The 19,666-nt window shown below is 42.3% G+C and overlaps 1 protein-coding gene across 11 annotated transcripts in view; it reads right to left on the bottom strand.

The window, feature by feature from the left end:
• The window catches only part of ACTR3B (actin related protein 3B), a 95,356-nt gene that overhangs the window by 30,487 nt on the left and 45,203 nt on the right, over window positions 1–19,666 (bottom strand). For 6 of the 11 annotated variants that reach the window (XM_007983561.3, XM_073009524.1, XM_007983563.3 and 3 more), the window contains 4 exons: window positions 19,521–19,631; window positions 6,750–6,845; window positions 5,779–5,886; window positions 1,925–2,068 (listed from right to left, as the gene is read on the bottom strand). In XM_007983561.3, the coding sequence (XP_007981752.1) occupies window positions 1,925–2,068; window positions 5,779–5,886; window positions 6,750–6,845; window positions 19,521–19,631 (459 nt within the window). Of the gene's footprint in view, window positions 1–1,924; window positions 2,069–5,778; window positions 5,887–6,749; window positions 6,846–9,642; window positions 9,680–11,667; window positions 11,972–12,009; window positions 14,800–19,520; window positions 19,632–19,666 lie in introns of those variants that run through there. The other 5 variants (XM_073009525.1, XM_073009526.1, XM_073009529.1 and 2 more) reach the window with 4 other exon arrangements.

Raw genomic sequence — 19,666 nt, 5'->3', positions numbered from 1 at the left:
CAGGTGACCCCCAGGTACTCGCTGCCTATGGGAAGCAGCAGGTGGGCTGCCCAGGTGGCACTCAGCACACCGTGGAAGGAATGGTTCTCTCAAGGACCTCCAAAGATGTTCTTGTGGTATTAAATTTAAAGTTTCTTAGCATCCCTGAAACATATTCTAATGCCATCTTCTGGGTATCTTGGATATACTCTAGCAGAATTTTAAGAAGACTGACAGGCAAGAAGTGTTACACAACCCTGTGTTCCTTGATGACACAGAGAAACAGGGTCAGCTGATTACAACCTCAAATTGACCAAGACTGGAGACAAAGGCATTCAGTTCTCCTCACAGGCCTGGTCAACATCCCACAGCATCTCAGCTCACTTAACTCAAACGCTTCCTATGAAATGCTTCCATGGAGTTGGGTGCAGAGTAACAGGCTTAATCTTAAGGTTCAGGATTCATGATGCAAGGGTGCTGTGTTCATGGTACACACTCCCTCAGGCCTGCTCACGACCACAGAAGGCCATGGCATAAAGGGAAGCAGGGGGAGCTCTAAACCACGCCTTTCAGGATCTGTTCCTTTGAAGAGAGAAGTGAGGCAAGAACTAACAGGGCTACCCCACACAGCAGGGCCAGGGCAGCTGATCTGGAGGCTATGAACGGAGTCTCTTTTACCCCCAGCCTTCACAGGAGGGTGACACACAGTCACATCGAGCACACCAGCCCAGATTTCAGGGTCCAAACTGGAACTCCAACAGCCCTGAGGAGAGTTTAAGGCCCAGCATGAGGGTCAGGAAAGCCCCTCCTTAGCAGTGCCGCTCAGCAATCCTGGTGGAAACAGGAAGGACTCAGACCCACTGGAGTGGACCCTGGGCATCAATAACAAGAGGCTCAATTCTTTTTTTTTTTTTTTTGAAATAGAGGCAAGATCTCACTATATTGCCTGGGCTGGTCTCGAACCCCTGGCCTCAAGCAATGCTCCCGCCTCGGCCTCCCAAAGTCCTAGGATTATATGGGTGAGCCACTATGAAGGGGCTCCATTCTGACTTACATTTCTAACAGATTTGGAGTGGCAAGGGAGCTTGGATCAAATAGTCAAATATTCTTCCATTGAGGAAAGGCAAAGAAAGGCGACGGCAACCCCTTAGGAAAAATTTTAATCTAAAAAAGAATGTCTAATGATACCTCAGGAAACCTTCCCCTGGGATGGAAGGGACCATGTCTTCCCCATGTCACCATTTCAGCACTGAGAGCCCCCTTCCCAGGAATCTCTGGTTCCAGGTAAAGCAGGGCAGGTCATACCCAACTGCAGAGCCTGCCCCATGCCAGTGCTTCCTGTCCTAAAAACACCTCGGGAATCATCTCTGATGCTTTCTTTCCTTCAAGCAGCCTCAGTTACGAGGTGCTGAGAAGGCAGGAAGGCAATGAGGAGAAGCGTGGGTGTCAGGCTCGCCCTCCTCAAGCTCCACTACACTCAGAAACTGTGCAGTAAAGGAAGGAGATGCTTATAGCCACACGTCACACCCACACCTGTGTGTGAATTTTGTGCAATAGCTCTGGATTCTAGGGTGGCAGTGTTCTGCTGCTGCGGTCGCCTCCTGATTCTACAGCGAAGCATGGAGGCAGTATGGAAGGAGCGCTCTGGTAGTTGAGGCTCTGGCAGCGAGGTTCCAGCTGAACAATGCACCTCTGCATGCAGGTACGCTGCACCAGCTACCAGGCTGTTCTCAGTGACAGCTGGAACCTCAGAGCATCTAGTTTGGAAGAGGTTAAGCTTTACATCTTCAGCCCACTTAACTCAAGGGGTAAAACAAATCAAGCCCCACACTCATGGGAAGGGGAGAGGAAGGAAAGGAGGAGCAGGGATGATGGCACCGAGGGGAAGTGTCCAGAACACCATCTCTCTCACCCCCAAACCAGCCGGTTTCCCATCTGTTTTTACCTTAATGGCTTTTGCTGTCTCCAGTGACTGCTCAGGAGGGATTCCCACCTCCCTCTCCCTTAGCAGCTGTTGAATGAAATACGTAATATCTCTACCTGCAATCGGGATGTGTTTGATGCAGCTTCCAATAACATAACCTTCTGCCTAGGGAAGAAGAGGAGGCAAAACAGCTGTGTTAGTGATTCTGTAGTGGAAAGCAGCCTAGACTCACAAGGTTTCCTGTCTCAGCCTCCCTGTCTGCCCCTCTCAGCATTAATAAGCATTTACAGAATCCCCACCCTCTGCAAGCTCAGTACAGAAGGTCTTTCAAAATGACTGCATATGCAATTCCATTTATATCCAAACTTCCAGATTATTCCAATAATCTGACGCTCTCCGAAAGCAATCAAAATGATGTCTTCATTAGGAATATGAAAAGAAAAAACACACAGGATAGTTCATTTCCAAAAAGTAATGCTGTCTGTGAGAACACTAAACCCAATAGGTTTTTCCCCTAAAAGGAAAAAGTTTTATTTATAAATTGTTAAGCCAACTATAAATCTACTTATGTTTAAAAGTCAGCAATTTGGTTAATACACAGGGCTCAGATTCTAACAACCTAGACTCCAATTCCGGCTCCACATTTGCAAGTTTCACATGCTTCAGCCTCAGCGCATTTGTCCATCATATGGGGCAAACAATACCCTGCAGGCGCCAATAATACAGTTCAGATGAAACTGTGTGTCGAGCACATAGCACTGCTTTTGGGGGTGGGGAGCTTCTCATTCCACTGCCTCCCTGAGCCAGTGAAGGTATGTCTGTGAGGGACCAGGAAAGAAGGGTGACCACCACCTGGGCCGATCAATGGCAGGACCGGTGTCAAGTATCCACATGCCCACAGCAATGATGGGTCCAAAGCTCCCTCATCAGCCTTCCTGTGGGCACAGACCTGCCACAGGAGCCACAGGCTTGGACACACATCCAGCTTGTTCCACAGGGGTGAGCAGGATGCTGACCGTCAGAGTGGACAACGCCTACCGCTGGATCATCCGGTAAAGACCCTCAGGTTTCACGTTACAGCAATCACAGCTTCTGTGCCACACTCCCCGAGACAGAAGGGAACAGAAGTGAAACGCTGACTTCATTTTACACACGTATTCATTCTAATAGTTGCATCTAGTCACCAGTAAAGTTGCAAGGACAACTTACTGAATTCCTCCTATGGTTTTTTTCTGATGTACCTAACTTCTAGAAGCAAAAAAAGATTTAGCCTTTCTGTAGAGTCCAAGTATTTGTAAAGTATTTTAAGATGGAGATAAAAGATATGTACAAATTATTAAAAATCAACTTAAATCCATAAAAATAATATTAGCTTTCTAACACATAAATTATTCAAAATTACCACATTCTATGCATTACACGTAATATTTTCTAAAATACTGTTAAATAAATAATCAGCTCATGACAGTGGTAAAAATATTAAAACAAGATACATGTCCAACAACAGAAAAATTAATTATGTACTTCTTAAATGTATTTTCACAGAATATTTAACCACAAGAGAAAAAAATTAGGGTTAAATCAATATGCAAAATATAACTTTAGGATTGTATTATATATAGAATCCCAGACCAGACATGAGACATTCCAATTGTGTTTAAAGTGTGTGCGTGTGACATGTGTCTTAGAAAAAGAGCTCAGGCTGGGCACGGTGGCTCACGCCTGTAATCCCAGCACTTTGGGAGGCCAAGATGGGCAGATCACCTGAGGTCGGGAGTTTGAGACCAGCCTGACCAACATGGAGAAACCCCGTCTCTACTAAAAATACAAAATTAGCCAGGCATGGTGGCGCATGCCTGTAATCCCAGCTACTCAGGAGGCTGAGGCAGGAGAACCTGGGAGGCAGAGGTTGCAGTGTGCCGGATCGTGCCATTGCACTCCAGCCTGGGCAACAAGAGTGAAACTCCATATCCAAAAAAAAAAAAGAAAAAGAGCTTAAAGACTATACAAATAAAGGTATAATACAGGTCTTTGGGTGGCTTTACAGGTAATTTTATTTCTTCAAATTTTTCTATTTTATCCAAACTTTCAATGACAAATGTAATTTTTATAACTGGAGGAAAAACCGAACTAAGATACGATAAAAAATCTTTTCAAACAACTTTCTTGGTGGGCCTGGACATGCTGTGAAATGTATTTTCTTTCCTTTTCCTAAATCAGACATAAGAAATAGGCAGAGAACCAAAGGCGGTGCAGGCCAGGGGCCTAGGGGCCTCATCTTGGATCTCAGCAGCGCAGCTCTCTGAGTAAACAGCAGCCTGAGTTCTCAGTGAGTGCTCTGCACCTAGGGCACTAACTCTTCTCGAGATCCACGGACAGGAGTGCTGAGACTGGCTTGAAGGAGGCTCAAGTCTAGAGCACACTTCACAAGGCAGGGCAGCCACCTCTCCTCCCCACGGGAAGGACCATGGCCAGGAGTACAAGGCACGGGTGCAGGAGGTTGGCCTTTTTCTCCCTGGCTGTAGGCACATGGACCATGAAGCCTTTCCACTGCAGTGATTCCTAACCTTCAAGGAATTAAAGGCATTAGTATTAGTACATCATCCCATCACTTCTCAAAATGAAATGGTGACTATTTTTTCAATTAAATGGTTTTTGAAAATCCTAATTTGCATTTTAAAAGAGCTGTGTATGTAAAAATATATTTTTACATACACATACATATGTATGTATACATATACCATATACATATGCAGAAACACATCTGTAACATAACAGAAGTAACTAGCAATGGTGGTTCCTGAGGAGGAGACCTCACAGGAGAAAGACCAGGATGAGTCTGACTTCCCTCTGAATACCTTCTTCAGACACTTCCGATACATTTTCCAAAAACATGAATTTAAGATAATTCCTTTAAACAGTCCATTGGACCAAAAGAAAAATTCAGAGATCTCTTGAGACCCAAATTAGGAATCACTTATCTAAAACCAAAAAGTGGTATTGCAGAGCCTTCTGCAAGCCAAATGTACAATCTCCCATTCTTGGCTTTTAAATAACCTTTTTTTTTTTTGAGACGGAGTTTCACTCTTGTTGCCCAGGCTGGAGTGCAATGGCTCGATCTCGGCTCACTGCAACCTCCGCCTCCCAGGTTCAAGCAATTCTCCTGCCTCAGCCTTCCAGGTAGCTGGGTTTACAGGCATGCGCCACCACATTCGGCTAATTTTGTATTTTTAGTAGAGAGAGGGTTTCTCCATGTTGGTCAGGCAGGTCTCGAACTCTCGACCTCAGGTGATCTGCCTGCCTGGGCCTCCCAAAGTGCTGGGATTATAGGCATGAGCCACCGCGCCCGGCCCTTAAATAAATTTTTAAAACAAGAAGCAATTTTTCCAAGCCTGAGCTGGTGGCAATTCACATCTTTTCACAGAACACAGATGTGCTCCTTCAAATGGCCATGCACTGCACCTACAACTTGAACATCCAAAATGATGTCTATCTCCCAACACGTCAGAATGATAACTCCGGAAAATATTCTTTTGATGTTACACCCATGGTGTAACAGAGGCTCTGTAGATCCAGAGACATCCTGGACATTCTCTGACATTCTGACTGTAGAAATATGCCACCATGAATTTAAAATTGCCAAAGCCATAATAATTGGCCATCTTTTTCATTCTTTCCCACATACTTGGGGAATTCAGTCAATTCCCTTATATAAGGTGGCAAAAAAATAAAAAACTTTTATTACCTTTTCTAAGTATAACTATCATCTGAAATGTATTTTCATTGCAGAAGGCTGTTTTTTTTTTATTTCCATCCTTACCTCGAATCAGGTGTTAAGCCTACAGAGACATATATACATTAACTATTCTGCTTACCACTGGGATAACATGGGTGACTCCATCTCCGCTGTCAATGACTATCCCCGTTAACGTACGTTCGCCCACTTGTCGAGATGTCCAAGATGCCGCCAAGGCCAGCACTGCCTGGAGAAAAGACATGGAAACCACTCGCACATGGGAACTCTTTCTAAAGCATCTGTGGGCTCCTTCCAGGTCCAATCAACAAACTCTCTTACTAAATATGTCTGAGTAACTCTTTCCTTTTCCTATCCATCCTGACCCCTGTCCCTCAAATTCCAATTCAGACTTGGACAACTAACACGAAAATGTTGAGACTTAAAACTATAGGAGTCAAGTTTTCGATAAAGAAACCTGGCTGAATGTGGTGGTTCATGCCTGTAATCCCAACACTTTGGGAGGCCAAGGTAGGCAGATCACTTGAGCCCAAGAGTTCAAGACCAGCCTGGGCAACATGGTGAAACCCCATCTCTACAAGTAACACAAAAATTAGCCAGGCGTGGTGGCACGCACCTGTACTCCCAGCTACTTGGGAGGCTGAGGTGTGAAGATCCCTTCAGCCCAGAAAGTTGCAGCTAGAGTGAGCCATAATTGCACCACTGCACTCCAGCCTGGACAACACAGTGAGACCTTGTCTCAAAAATGAAAGAAAAAAGAAAAGAAAAGAAACCTGAAGTTTTGCAAAGAAAAGCCAGTGAAAAAGATATTTCATTATAGAATCATAAGATTTTAATTTCTAATTCACTGGTTTCCAGTGTGGGGCCACAGATTGGCAATGAGGTCACTTGTGGAGTTGTTTAAAATACAGACTACTAGGCCTCACACCCAGGAATTCTAAACTGGAAGGTACAGGCATGGGGGCGGGGCAGGGAGTGGAAAAAGGAAGGGTGCACAGTGCAGTCTTCCAGCAGAGAACCTTGGGAAATGCCATTGCTTCCACTATTAGACAGCTCACGTGCTTCAGGAATCACAAAAACAACTGCTTTTACCTGAACTGCAATGTAGAGTCCTGGTACGTTAAACGATTCGAACATAATTTCTGCAAGATACTCTCTGTTTTCCGGTGTATTGAGTGGAGGCTCTGTCTGTAAGAAAACATTCACTATCTTTAGTATTTGCCCAAATTTCATGTAAATACATCAGAACCATAAACAGGTTAACCAGAAAGTATGTTAGCAAGGACATTATACAACTCCCTGATTTTAGAGATAGAGGATGCCCAAAGTGTATTAAAGAAATCTGGCTGTGGGCCTTAAAAGCTTTAAGATAGCAGAGTAAAGACCTCTCTGAAGGCTTCTGTTCTTATTACCCATCCAAAATAAGAACGAGTTACAGAAAAAGAAACTCTGTCTTCAATAATATAATACCTAAACACCATGAAACTGAATATCCCAGAAGCAAGTTGCCAAGGGCTGTGAAAACACAACCAAGACGAGTGAGGACACCAAAGGCAAACCAATGACTTCAGGTCTCAGCAAAGGAGAGCCAGAGGAGCAGCAAGCCCTTGCTCAGGACAGGCCCAGTGTGAGAAGCCAGAGGGTGGCAGAGCAGGCAAGGTTAGGCCAAGCACCCTTACAGTCCAGTGACAAGAGAAGAGCCCAGGGCAGAGCACAGCTTCCCCCAGACGCTGCCCAGTACCTCCCCAGCCTACCCACACGCCATTAGTTCAGAAGAACTCTGCTCATTCAGAGACGAGTAAGGGGCACAAAGAAGCCAGCCAACAGTGATATAAAAACACTCAAAGAAAAAGAAAACGGACAGAGAAAATAGGAAAAACAAATGGCAGACAAAAAAACGCCTATCTAGGGGCAGGTGGGTAGCTCACATCTATAATCCTAGCACTTTAGGAGGCTGAGGAGGGAGAATCATTTGAGTCCGGGAGTTTAAGACCAGCCTGGGCAAACTGGTCGAGACCCCACCTCTACGAAAAAATTTAAAAGTCAGCCAAGTGTGGTGGCACATGCCTGTGATCCCAGCTATTCGGGGGGCTGAGGTAGGACCACTTGAGCCTCAGAGGTGAAGGCTACAGTGAACCAAGATTGTGCCACTGCACTCCAACCTGGGTGACAGAGCAAGATCCTGTCTCCAAAAAGAAAGAAAAAAAAAACGTACCTGGAAAAATATTAAAACAAAGCAGATAAAAATTCCCAAGAATTTCCAAAGACATTTCCAAGAATCTAAGTATCTATTTTAAAATAACCATCATCAAACAGGAGGAAATGACAGATAACAGAAACAGAAAAAGAATTAAAAAACCTGATTTTTGTCATTCAACAATATACTATGAACATTTTTCCTTGTCAACAAATATGGGTCTACATCTCATATTTAAAACTGAAAAAATAAAAAGTCCCTGGACCTTTGGGCAAAACGTATACATTACCCTTTATTACGAATGAACTGTGCTTCCCACACCTCCAATTCATAGATTAAAGCCCTAACTCCCACTGTACTATAGTTGGTAACAGGGCCTTTCAAGAGGTCATCATGGTTACCTGAGGTCATAGGGGTGGGGCCCTAATTTGATAGGACTGGAGGAAGGTCTTCTAAGAAGAGGAAGAGACACCAGAAATCAATCTCTCTCTCCTATTCTCTCCCCACTCTACACTCACACAGGGGAAAGGCCTGTGGGGACACAGCAGGCAAGGGGACCACATATAAGCCAGGAAGAGGGCCGCACCGGGAGCCAACCCCGACGGACCTCGATCTTGGACTTCTAACCTCCAGAACTGTGAGAAAATCACGAACTGTCTGCTGTTTAAGCCACCCAACCTGTGGTATAAACAAAATTACAGCAGCCGAGTAGACTAATACACCCCTACGAAAGGGAAAGTACAGTCAGCCTCAGCCTTCAACACTGCTACATTTAACACTAGGACACATGCGGCCACACTTAGAGTCTTCAAGGGAAGAAGGTACAACCCAAGAATTCTACATCTGGCCACAGTGTCAGTCAAGTATGTTACAAAATCAAAATATCCAATATTTGAGACGACGGATATGCTAATTACCCTAATCTGATAACCACACATTATATGTATCAAAACTTCACTCTGTACCCCATAAATATGCACAATTATTATGTGTCAATTAAAAAAATAAAATAATAAAATAAAATACTAAGGAGAAAAAATATATATCGTTAAACAAGTAAGAACTTGGAAAATTTCATTCCCATGAGCCAAACTGTACGGGTTCATGAACTATTAGAGGATAAACTTTAAACAACCAACAAGAATGCAGAAAGTCCAGCAAAGACTTACAGTGAGCAATGAAGCCATTTAAGATGTAGGAATAAAGACTTTTCTTTGGCCAGGCACGGTGGCTCATGCCTGTAATCCCAGCACTCTGGGAGGCCGAGGCAAGCGGACCACCTGAAGTCAAGAGTTTGAGACCAGCCTGGCCAACATGGTGAAACCCCATCTCTACCAAAAATACAAAAATTAGCCGGGCATGGTGGTGCACACCTGTAGTCCCAGTTACTTGGGAGGCCGAGGTAGGAGAATTGCTTGAACCTGGGAAGCAGAGGTTACAGTGAGCTGAGACTGCACCACTGAATTCCCGCCTAGGCAATGGAGTGAGACTCTGTCTCAAAAAAAAGACTTTTATTTTCTGGGAATTAAGAACAGAATGTAAATGTTATAAATTTTAACAGGAAAAATGGTATCAAGTTGAGCAGTGTACAAAGAAAGAAGGAGAGAGTGTAAAGACATTTGCCTCTTACAGTGAGATCAAAAGATATTGAAAGCTGATAAAGAATCACAGGCATTAGTAAACATAAAGTTATAAGTGTTAACATTGGGATAAGCTTAGTAACATCATTCATCAGAAGCAGGTGGTGGAGAGAAGGAAGCGGAGGCAAGAACATGTGGCAATACCAACCTGGTCACTGATTACAGCAGGAAGGAGGTAGTTACCCCTAAACAAATACAGGGTAAATATATCAAATTATACTAAAATATGCAAAAATGAGTCTTTTTAATTATTACTAAGAACACACACCCAATACAAAGCAAAGAGAAAGATAAGTCTTCAGTTAAAAAATACTAATACATAAATAAAACACATTAAAAACATGAAGCATAACATTTTTTAAAAATAGTTAAATTAAGACCAAACATATCTGTCACACAGTAGCATGCCACACCAGTCTGATTAAGAGATCTGAGGTCAAACTGACTGGGATCAAATCCCAGACTTCCACTTTACTAGGCTTGGTAAACTATTTCCTCTCTCTCCCTGAGTCTCCTCATGGGTAAAGTGGAGGTAATTAGTACCCCGCTCAGAGAGCTGCAAAGATTAAAGGCAGTCTAAATAATGTGCTTCGAGTAGTACTGGACACACAGATGTGTTCAATGGCAGTGAGTTGCTATTACTAAAATTATCAGCAAATATAAATGGGAAATGCAACTACTAAAAATCTCTCAGTTAAAAATAAAACCAAAATCAAATTACATTCTGAGGTTAAGAGACCCAACTAAAACAAAGTAGCTTTGAAAGGTAAAAAGTCAACACTGTCTGTATCAGAAGATCAGAAACAACCTAAATACCCACCACTAAACACTTTGGAACAATTTTAAAAAATGAACTCTATGAAGAAACAATCTCTATGATGAATGCTAAATTAAAAAGAGAAAGGTGTCTTCATTCCATACACATTCTTAAATATCCTTCTGCTTCAACAATTTGTAATGAAAACTTTTTTTTGAGCCAGAGTCTCACTCCGTCACCCAGGCTCCAGTGCAGTAGCCCAGTCTCGGATCTCTGGGAGACTCCACCTCCTAGAATTCAAGCAGTTCTCCTGCCTCTGCCTCCGGAGTAGCTGGGATTACAGGCACACGCCGCCATACTCAGTTAAATTTTGTATTTTTAGGAGAGACAGGGTTTCATCATGTTGGCCAGGCTGGTCTCAAACTCCTGACTTCAAGTGATCCACCCACTTCAGCCTCCCAAACTGGTAGGATTACAGGCATAAGCCACCATGCCAGGCCAAAAACTATTTTTAAAAAACAAGGTGTGGTTGCCAGGTGTGTGCCTGTAGTCCCAGCTACTCAGGAGACTGAGGTGGGAGGATCACTCCAGCCCAGGAGTTGGAGGCTGTAGTGGCTGTATGACTGCACCTGTGAATAGCCACTGCACTCTAGCTTGGACAACACAGAGACTTCCTCCCAGAAAAAAAAAAATGAAACAGGCTGAGCACTGTGGCTCACACCTGTAATACCAGCACTTTGAGAGGCAGAGGCAGGTGGATCACCTGAGATCAGGAGTTCAAGGCCAGTCCGGCCAACATGGGGAAACCCCAACTCTGCTAAAAATACAGAAATTAGCTGGGCGTGGTGGTGCGTGCCTGTAATCCCAGCCACTCGGGTGGCAGAGGCAGGAGAATTGCTTAAACCCAGGAGGCAGAGGTTGCAGTGAGCTGAGATGGTGCCACTGTACTCCAGCCTGGGCAACGAGAGTTAATTCCATCTCAAAAACAAAAAACAAGGTGGGGGAAGAGGAGAAATATGGGGACTTGTTCAATGAGCACAGAGTTTCAGTTTTGCAAGACAGAAGAGTTCTAGAATCTCTTGTGCAACAGTGTGAATATAGTTAACATTACAGAATTGTACACTTAAAAATGGCTAAGAGGGTACAAATAGTATTAGTCTTTTTTACAATTTAAACCAAAAAAAAAAAGTTTAATTCAAAATCCAAGGTGTACAACAGTATGCATACTGTGTTACCATTTGTGTAAAATAAAACTGTGTACCAGCCAGGTGCAGTGGCTCACACCTGTAATCCCAACACTTCAGGAGGCTGAGGCGGGTGGATCACGAGGTCAGGAGTTCAGACCAGCCTGACCAACATAGTGAAACTCTGTCTCTACTAAAAACACAAAAATTAGCCAGGCGTGATGGCATGTACCTGCAGTCCTAGCTACTCAGGAGGCTTGAGGCAGGGGAACTGCTTGAACTCGGGAGGCGAAGGTTGCGATGAGCTGAGATCGTGCCACTGCACTCCAGCCTGGGCTACAGAGTGAAACTCCATCTCAAAAAAAAAAAAAAAAAGTGTGTGCTAACCCATATGCCTACACACAATCACCCCTGAAATATGAACAATCAGCTGGCTAAGAATTGGTAAGGGCAGCTTCCCCTAGGCAGGAAAGAGGCGAGGGGGACACGCTCCCTAGAAATCTTCCAGCGCCTTTTCAATTCTGCACTGTGTGTGTATCACCTCTTCAAACAACAAGCAAGTAAATCTACCTACCAACTAGCCTGGCACTTTAAACTCTGGCACAACAGCTGGTGCAAAGTTCAAACACGCTGCCTCAAGTAAGTTTTAGTCACTGTAATTAGAATCCATCAATTCCTGGATGGGAGAGAGGAAGCCATCTCAAAATGTGGAAGAGAGAATAATGAAGTCATACTCAAACACAGGCTGCAAATAGGGAACCTAAAAAACACTCCGCGACATGTTATTTATTTCAATGTGCCTACTCGGGGCTGAGGAGATTAAATTTGCTAATAGCAGTGAAGTGCCCAGAACACAGTTAATAGCATAAATGTTAGTGATTAATACTTTAAATTTCCTTCATTTAAAGCACATGAGTAAGAGCTGCAGATTCCAACAGTAGTGTGTACAATCTCTCTCTTAAGGCACCTCCTATCAATCTGAAAAATGGGCCTAATAACATTACCTATCGCAGAGGGTTGTTGGTGGCATTAGAAAATGAGTTAATACTTGTGAACATTTAGAATGGGGCTGGGCACATAGAAGCACTCAATGAACAGCCATAATAGTCAATATTGTATCTCATTCCAAAAGAAATAACATATTAACTAAAGAAACCTATAAAGTTGTTTCTCATCTTGAATAGGAACCCAAGCATAATTATAAGTGAAATAAACAAACACTTAAACTGAGTAGAGGGGAGAAGTATCAGCAGAGAAATGGTAAGAAGGTATGAAGATGTCTGAGAACAGACGAGAAGGTTTCTTGCCTCCCAGCATAGAGCTGCCTATTAAACCTGAAGCAAAAACAGACCTGTAAGAAGATATCACCAACAAGAATCGGATTACCCCTAGCTCCCTGCATTCTCTCTGGGTCTAAGTTCAGTGTGAAATGATGATCCAAATAAATCCCAGATGGATGAAGATTAAATACAAACATCAAAGGAAAATGGGTTTTACCACATACAAATTTAAAGTTATGGATGTCCAAATGAAATAACCAAAAGAGAAAGGCAAAAAATTAACTGAGTAAAACTAACCTGCTGCAAATATAACAACAAAAGCAGCTTGCTATCCTAATTACATGAGAGCTTCCAGAGAATAAGCAGAATGTGGTATCTATGTACAATGGAATATTATTCAGCCTTAAAAAGAAAGGAAATCCTGGTGCATGCTTCAACATGGATGAAGCTTGAAGATGCTAGCTAAGTGAAGTAAGCTGATCATACAAGGATAAATACTATCTGATTCCATGTATATGAGGGCCCTAGAGTCATCAAGTGTATAGAGACAGAAAGCAAAATGGGCACTCCAGGGGCAGGTAAAGGAGTAAAGAGAATTTGTGTTCAATGGGGAGAGAGTTTTAGTTTGGGAAGCTGAAAAGCCTTCTGGAGACAGACGGTGGCAATGCTTTGTGAATGTGCCTAATGCCACCAAGCTGTACATTCAAAAATGGTTCAAATGGTAAATTCTGTTATGTGTATTTTAGAATAAAAACATGTTAAGTAAAAACAAAGTTCATAGAAATCACAGCAACAAGAAAAGCAATAAAAATGATACATAAAAGAGCACAGGGCATGAATGGATAGCTCACAAAAGAGGAAATACAACTAATATGTGGAAAAATTTGTAAGGTCAAAGTGATCAAAAATGCAAATTTAAAGCATATGGTAAATTTTAATCCATTAAATAATCAAAAATATTAATGCTGACAAGAGTACAAACAAAGCAAGCCTCTTGTACAGTGCTGATGGCAGTCCGAAATAGCACACTGCAGAGACTGATAAAATTATTAACACTGCTGAACTCCATAATCAAACACTGCTAGTTCTTTTTAAACAAAAAATACTCAAAATATAGGAAAAACTGTATGCACAAAGATTACATTATTTCTTATAAAACCGAGAAAATGACTAAAAATAGTGGAGCTGCTGCACAGGAAATACCTACTAGACAGCTAATCATATAGCTATTAAAATAAGGGTTATGAAAACTAAGAAAATGAGTAAAATATTGAGTGTAAAATCATTTTTAAATGGGTAAAAAGATGAAATGAAAATATACTAAATGTCAACAGTACCTATGTTAATGTGATAAGACTATAAAAAGTCCCATAGATAACTTCCAAATTTTCTCTATCATACTTACAATTCTACTGTAATGGAGGGGAAATCATCTCTACATCAAGTGTTAAACTCTGAGTTAGGGCCATGGGGCAAGATCACACAAACTCCTAATATAACTTCCTAATTTCCTAATGTACTTTATCTACAGACAGAGAAACTTACGGCAGCAAGATGGCAACGCCAAGCAGGAGACGCAGCACATCTTGTCACAGCTTCCTCCTGGCCAGCGGTTCCCTAACATGGGTGACACTCTCCAGATAGGTAAAATCCAGTCAGATTTGTGAAAGCAGCTGAATCTTTCCTTTGCTACTGTCTTCATGCCTGTGAGTGACACCACTACGGCAGGCATTGTGAGTGACACTTACCGACACTGCAAGTTTGTGACGGACAGACCACTGATCTATGATGGGAAACGGCAACAGGCCCAGACAAAAGCATTTCCCAGACGTCCTTGTGGACAGGGATGACTAAGTGAGTAAGTTCTGGCCAGTAAGACACAAAAGCTGGAGTATGGTTGCCAAGAAAGCTCCTTACAAAGCTGAGTAGACTTGCCTCCTGCCCTTAACACCCTCTTCCTTCGTGCAACACAGAGGCGACAGTTGGAGCTGCAGTAATCAACTTGTGATCATGAGGCATCCTGAAAATGAAAGCCACATATTCGAGACACTAGAGTAGAGAGACCCTTAGCAACACCAGAGAGCTGCCGTATCAGCACTGGACTCTGCTACAAATTTATTTAAGAAAAATAAAACCTTAACTTTTTTAAACTACTGCTTCTATACTTCTATTACTTGCTGCCAAAAACAGTTCACCATCTTCAAAGAATTAAAATCTATGTACTTCCATTTAAGGGAACATTTACAATATAATGACGTTCTCCTGGTTCTTGAGTCAAAATCGACATTATTCAGGCCATGTCCTTATAGATTCTGAGGACCACAATCACAAACCCTCCATCTTCCTCAATCTCCCATTTCATCTCTATCCACCATTATTGATGTTGTAATTATTCCTTTAGGAGACAAATGTAATTAAAATTTTCTCAAACTATTATTTATAACAAGATCTAAATAGGAGATGTCCAGTTTTTCTGGGGGTTTTCCTCTCTTTAAGATTAGTCAAGTGCAACAGTGAGAAGAAGAGAAAGAGAATAATCTGGTTTTTTTAAATATAGAAGCATATGATCAAAGCATCAATGAATGCAAGCTACATAAACATTTTTATACATAACGCTGGTAAAATTATCACCTGGTATTGATTTAAAAATGAACAATGACTATCATAAAACCAACCCATATTTCTGGATAAAGACAGAAAACTGAACACATGTATCTAATACTACTACACCTTCATGCCCCTCTAAAACTACAGTAAAGAAACATTTTTTAAAATACAAATCCTCAAGGAAGAGAGAATAGGAGAGGAGGCGACCATATACTGGAAGCTGGAAACTACGTGCAGGAGGTGGCTTAGCAAATCCAAGAAAGCTGACCTCTACACTGGCTAGGTCTACACTGGCTAGGTCTACACTGGTTAGTGAAGTGCACAAGGCAGGTCTAACCATTCTCAAGAATTCAGAAAGGAAACTAGAGTAAGTCAGGACATAACGCAATTGTGATTCAGATGTAGGGTACTGCCATGGCTAGCATTTTTTAATTTCACCAGGTTCATGAAGAAAATGATTTCACAGAGCACTAACTTTACCTAGAGATCTCAAAATAATCATGTATTCGTACATTCATCTCTAAAATACCAAGGATGGTATGTTTTATTTTAGTAATCAGAGTTAATTTTCCATCAACAATCAACACGTGAACGCTACTGACTCCTACATCAACACCTGCAGCTTGGAGCTGGCTGTTCCTCGGCTTCTTTACCTGTGCAGCCCAGTTAGACCCTTAGACCTCAGCATGTACAAAACCAAACTCTCCTTCCTCCTCCCTCCCTCAAGTGAGTTTCTTCTCATGTTTCCCATCTTAACCAATCACATTATCATCCATGCACTGCCCCATCTCAAAATCTGAGTCAGCCTAGATTTCTCTTAACTGCTACCAATTCTCATCACTAAGACTCACCAAGTCTACCTCCTGTTTATCTCTGCTAACTATATATAACTTAACAGCATACAAAAGCTAGTGAGGGTACAAGCCAGAACAATGAGGCCAAATATGAGAGCAGGTGAAATAACTACATGAGTAATACGATGTCTGCTCCGGGCTCCTTAATGAGTACTGGCTCTGGGAGTCCAACTGCTCTCAGGTGGTCTCAGCTTCAACGTACTGTGACTGGGAGCAAAGTGCTGGACTGAGGGCAACCTAATGAACAATGTGTGCTTCCACACACCACACTGTACTCCTAAATGTAAGTCAACCACCCCAGCTGGTGCAGAATAAAGTTCCTCTATGCTGAGGGAAAATCCATTTTCTCTCCACTGACTCAGAGCTGTATAAACGGGCCCTTCCTGAGGGATTTTCATGGGTGGTTTCGACTATACATATCCCCTTACATAATTTTAAGAACCTCGCAAATGACAGAACTCCCCTCCACCCACTCCTGCCATTCTCACCGTACGCCCTCCTCACAGGCACCTGTTACCTCACATGGGGTCATCTTCTAGACTGTGTGTGCCGGAGGTGCCTGCCCATAAAGTCTCCCTAAAACACAAAACTGGCCTTGCGGCTCACTGTCTACACCGCACAAAGGCTGCCTGACCTCCTCTCTCCACACTCCCCTGCTCTAACTAAACACACTAACCCAGTCAGGTCCTCAGAGTCACCACACCCTCTCACTGCTGGTTGTCTGCATGTGCTGCTTGTTTGCTCTTACAGGATTTATATTCAAAAAGTTTGAAAATCCCTTCTGAAGTTCTAATCCAATTTCCACTCAGGAGCACTGCATCTCTTTGACATCTCTGAGTGCGTTCTGAGCTTTGGGCAATGCAGTATTGGGGAAGAGCGGAGTTCCCAGGTGCCGTGTGCTCAGTCCGCATAACCAGTGTAAGCTGCCTCTGCACCTCCTTGAAAACAGTCAGTGGCAAGGAGGTCATTCTCTCTGCATGTTCAGATGACTGGGCAAGGCTGTTAGAAAGGATAATTCTGTGAGCTCCTGGGGGTCCATCATTTGGGCCTCTTAGATTCTCTTAATGTCTTCAATTCACTTTGATGGCTTGGCCTTAAATCTTTCCACCTGGTTCACTCCCCTTTATTCCATCAACACACGGTTAAGGACATATACCTGAAGGAAATTTACCATTCTCATCACTTCTCAACCACGACATGCAACAAAATGACTTGCAGAATTCAAAGTACAACACATGTAATACAGTATTTTCTTATCTTTTTAATAATAAACTTGATTGTTTTTGAACATTCATTGCAGGTACCCATTTTTAGCAAATGGCCTTTTCTATGTTCACACCAAACCTCTCCAATTCCATCCTGGCAAGTGGTTATATTTTACTATCTCATATATGCCAGCTAAATCACAAAAAGAATCCCCTTTAATAAAAATTCTTGTGAGCTGTGTGGTGGTCCGTATTTGCTCCACATGCCTAAGATTAGATGTCCCTCTAAGTAAAGCAAGAACTCCTGGCACGGGAAGCTGAAGTAGACAGAAGGAAGCAACTGGGCTCCGTGCCTGCTCCTAAAATCCTATCCAACAGGTAGTTGATGTGATATGCTAGAGAAGGAAAAATGCCAAATCTGACAGGTGGGAATCTGTGATTTGTTTTGGCTGTAAAGACAAAGCCACTCACACACAGTCAGTTTATTGGCTCCATTTGTTCCACATAAACCACTGTGGGCCAGGCATGGTGGCTCATGCCTGTAATCCCAACACTTTGTGAGGCTAAGGTGGGAGAATCACTTAAGCCTGGGAGTTTGAGGCCAGCCTGGACAACATAGCGAGACCCCGTCTCTACAAAAAATTTTTTAAAATTAGCCAGGCTAGTGGTTTCTACCTGTGGTCCCAGCTACTCAGCAGGTTGAAGCGGGAGGATCAACTGAGCCCAGGGTCTGAGGCTGCAGTGACTGGATAGGATTGTGCCATAGAACTCCAGCCTGGACAACAGAGCAAGATCCCATTTCTAGAAAAATAAAATACAAAGCAAAACAGCAAAATAAAATAAACTACTGTGGATGTACAGAGAAAACAGAGTGGCCTGTGAAACACAGCAGCCATACTTGGCAATTTCAGCTGTGAAGACACAGCCAGGGAGAAAAGATCAAAGACCGGCTTTAATATACATTAAATATATATATTCGTTATAGAGTTATTCCATATTTAATAGTTATTCCATTAACTATTAGCCTTATAGTTAAAATATTTCTTATACCAGATAATTCTTAAAAACACTTCATATTCTAATGTTAGAAAGAATTTTATAACTGGATGTGGGACCATTTGACAATGTACTTGCATGAAAAAAAATCCAAACCTAAATTATGTAGATTTAATATGCAGCTGATGTCACATGAAACTGCCCTCTATAAAGCAAGCATTCTGTACATGCAATTAATTTTAACTTGAAAAGAGCATCTCACAGAAGAAAACATGTAATGCTGAGTAGAACCACTAGAGAACCAGGAGATATTTCTTCTCATTTATCTGTGATGTTTCATTTTGTTTGAATGAAATCAATTAAGTATCATAATTAGGGCCGATAACTCAGTTCAGTTATATTTTACAGTAACATTTGAACCCTAGAAAAAAAATAACATCTTGACCTGGTTTCCTCTGCTATAAGTGGCAATAATTACAATCATCTTGCTATGTCTCAGGAAAACTAAAGTAGGTAGTTGGTTTATCCAAATCCATTCCACCTTCTATTGTCCTTGCTTTTGGAGGCCTGTTTAGTTACTTACCCTCCTCCAGGGTCCAGAACATCAGACAGGTTCTCCTGATCCCCGCCCCAAGGAGAAAGTCTTCACGAATCTAAACCAGTCACAGTAAATCCATTCCTACTGTTCTAACCAGGTTAGGCATAGGCAGATGGGGCAAATCTGCTGGGAAGGTTTCTGGGAAAGGGTCTCTAAATTCTTAAAAAGTGAAAGGAAAATCTTCTATCTCTGTATGGAAATGTCCAAAGAGGTGATCTGGGAATTTGGCAGCCACCCTGGGACCCAAAGGGAACAAACAGAAGAGCTCAAGCTGTGCCCTAGGCTGCATGTGCAATTCCATCACTGAGCTGCTAAAACAACGCCCCAGAGCTGCCTCACTTGGGCTTCCTGTTTGGTGAGCTGACAAGCCCCTTTTTGTTCTGAACATTTTTATTGAGCTTTCCAGTATTTTCAAAAAAGCAGCCTGATTCATGCACATATCTTTAGAAGAAATTTAAAACGTCCTAGAAAAGAATATCTTCAGTTTAAAATCTAAGCAATTTGGAATTTACAGGAATATATTCCTCTTAGTTCCAGTTACTCACCATTAAAAAATAATGGTCCTCAGGTTCAGCTCGAAGATATTTAAAAACCACTTGCTCCATGAACCTTTCCATAAGATCCCAGTCTTCAATGATTCCATGTCGTATTGGCCACTGGAGGAAGAGAAACCAGAGTTGTCAAGCCTCAG

Source organism: Chlorocebus sabaeus, chromosome 21 (assembly GCF_047675955.1).
Source record: "Chlorocebus sabaeus isolate Y175 chromosome 21, mChlSab1.0.hap1, whole genome shotgun sequence".
Taxonomy (NCBI): Eukaryota; Metazoa; Chordata; class Mammalia; order Primates; family Cercopithecidae; genus Chlorocebus; species Chlorocebus sabaeus.
The sequence above is the reverse complement of the archived record's forward strand: the minus strand, read 5'-3'. Positions and strand labels throughout refer to the sequence as shown.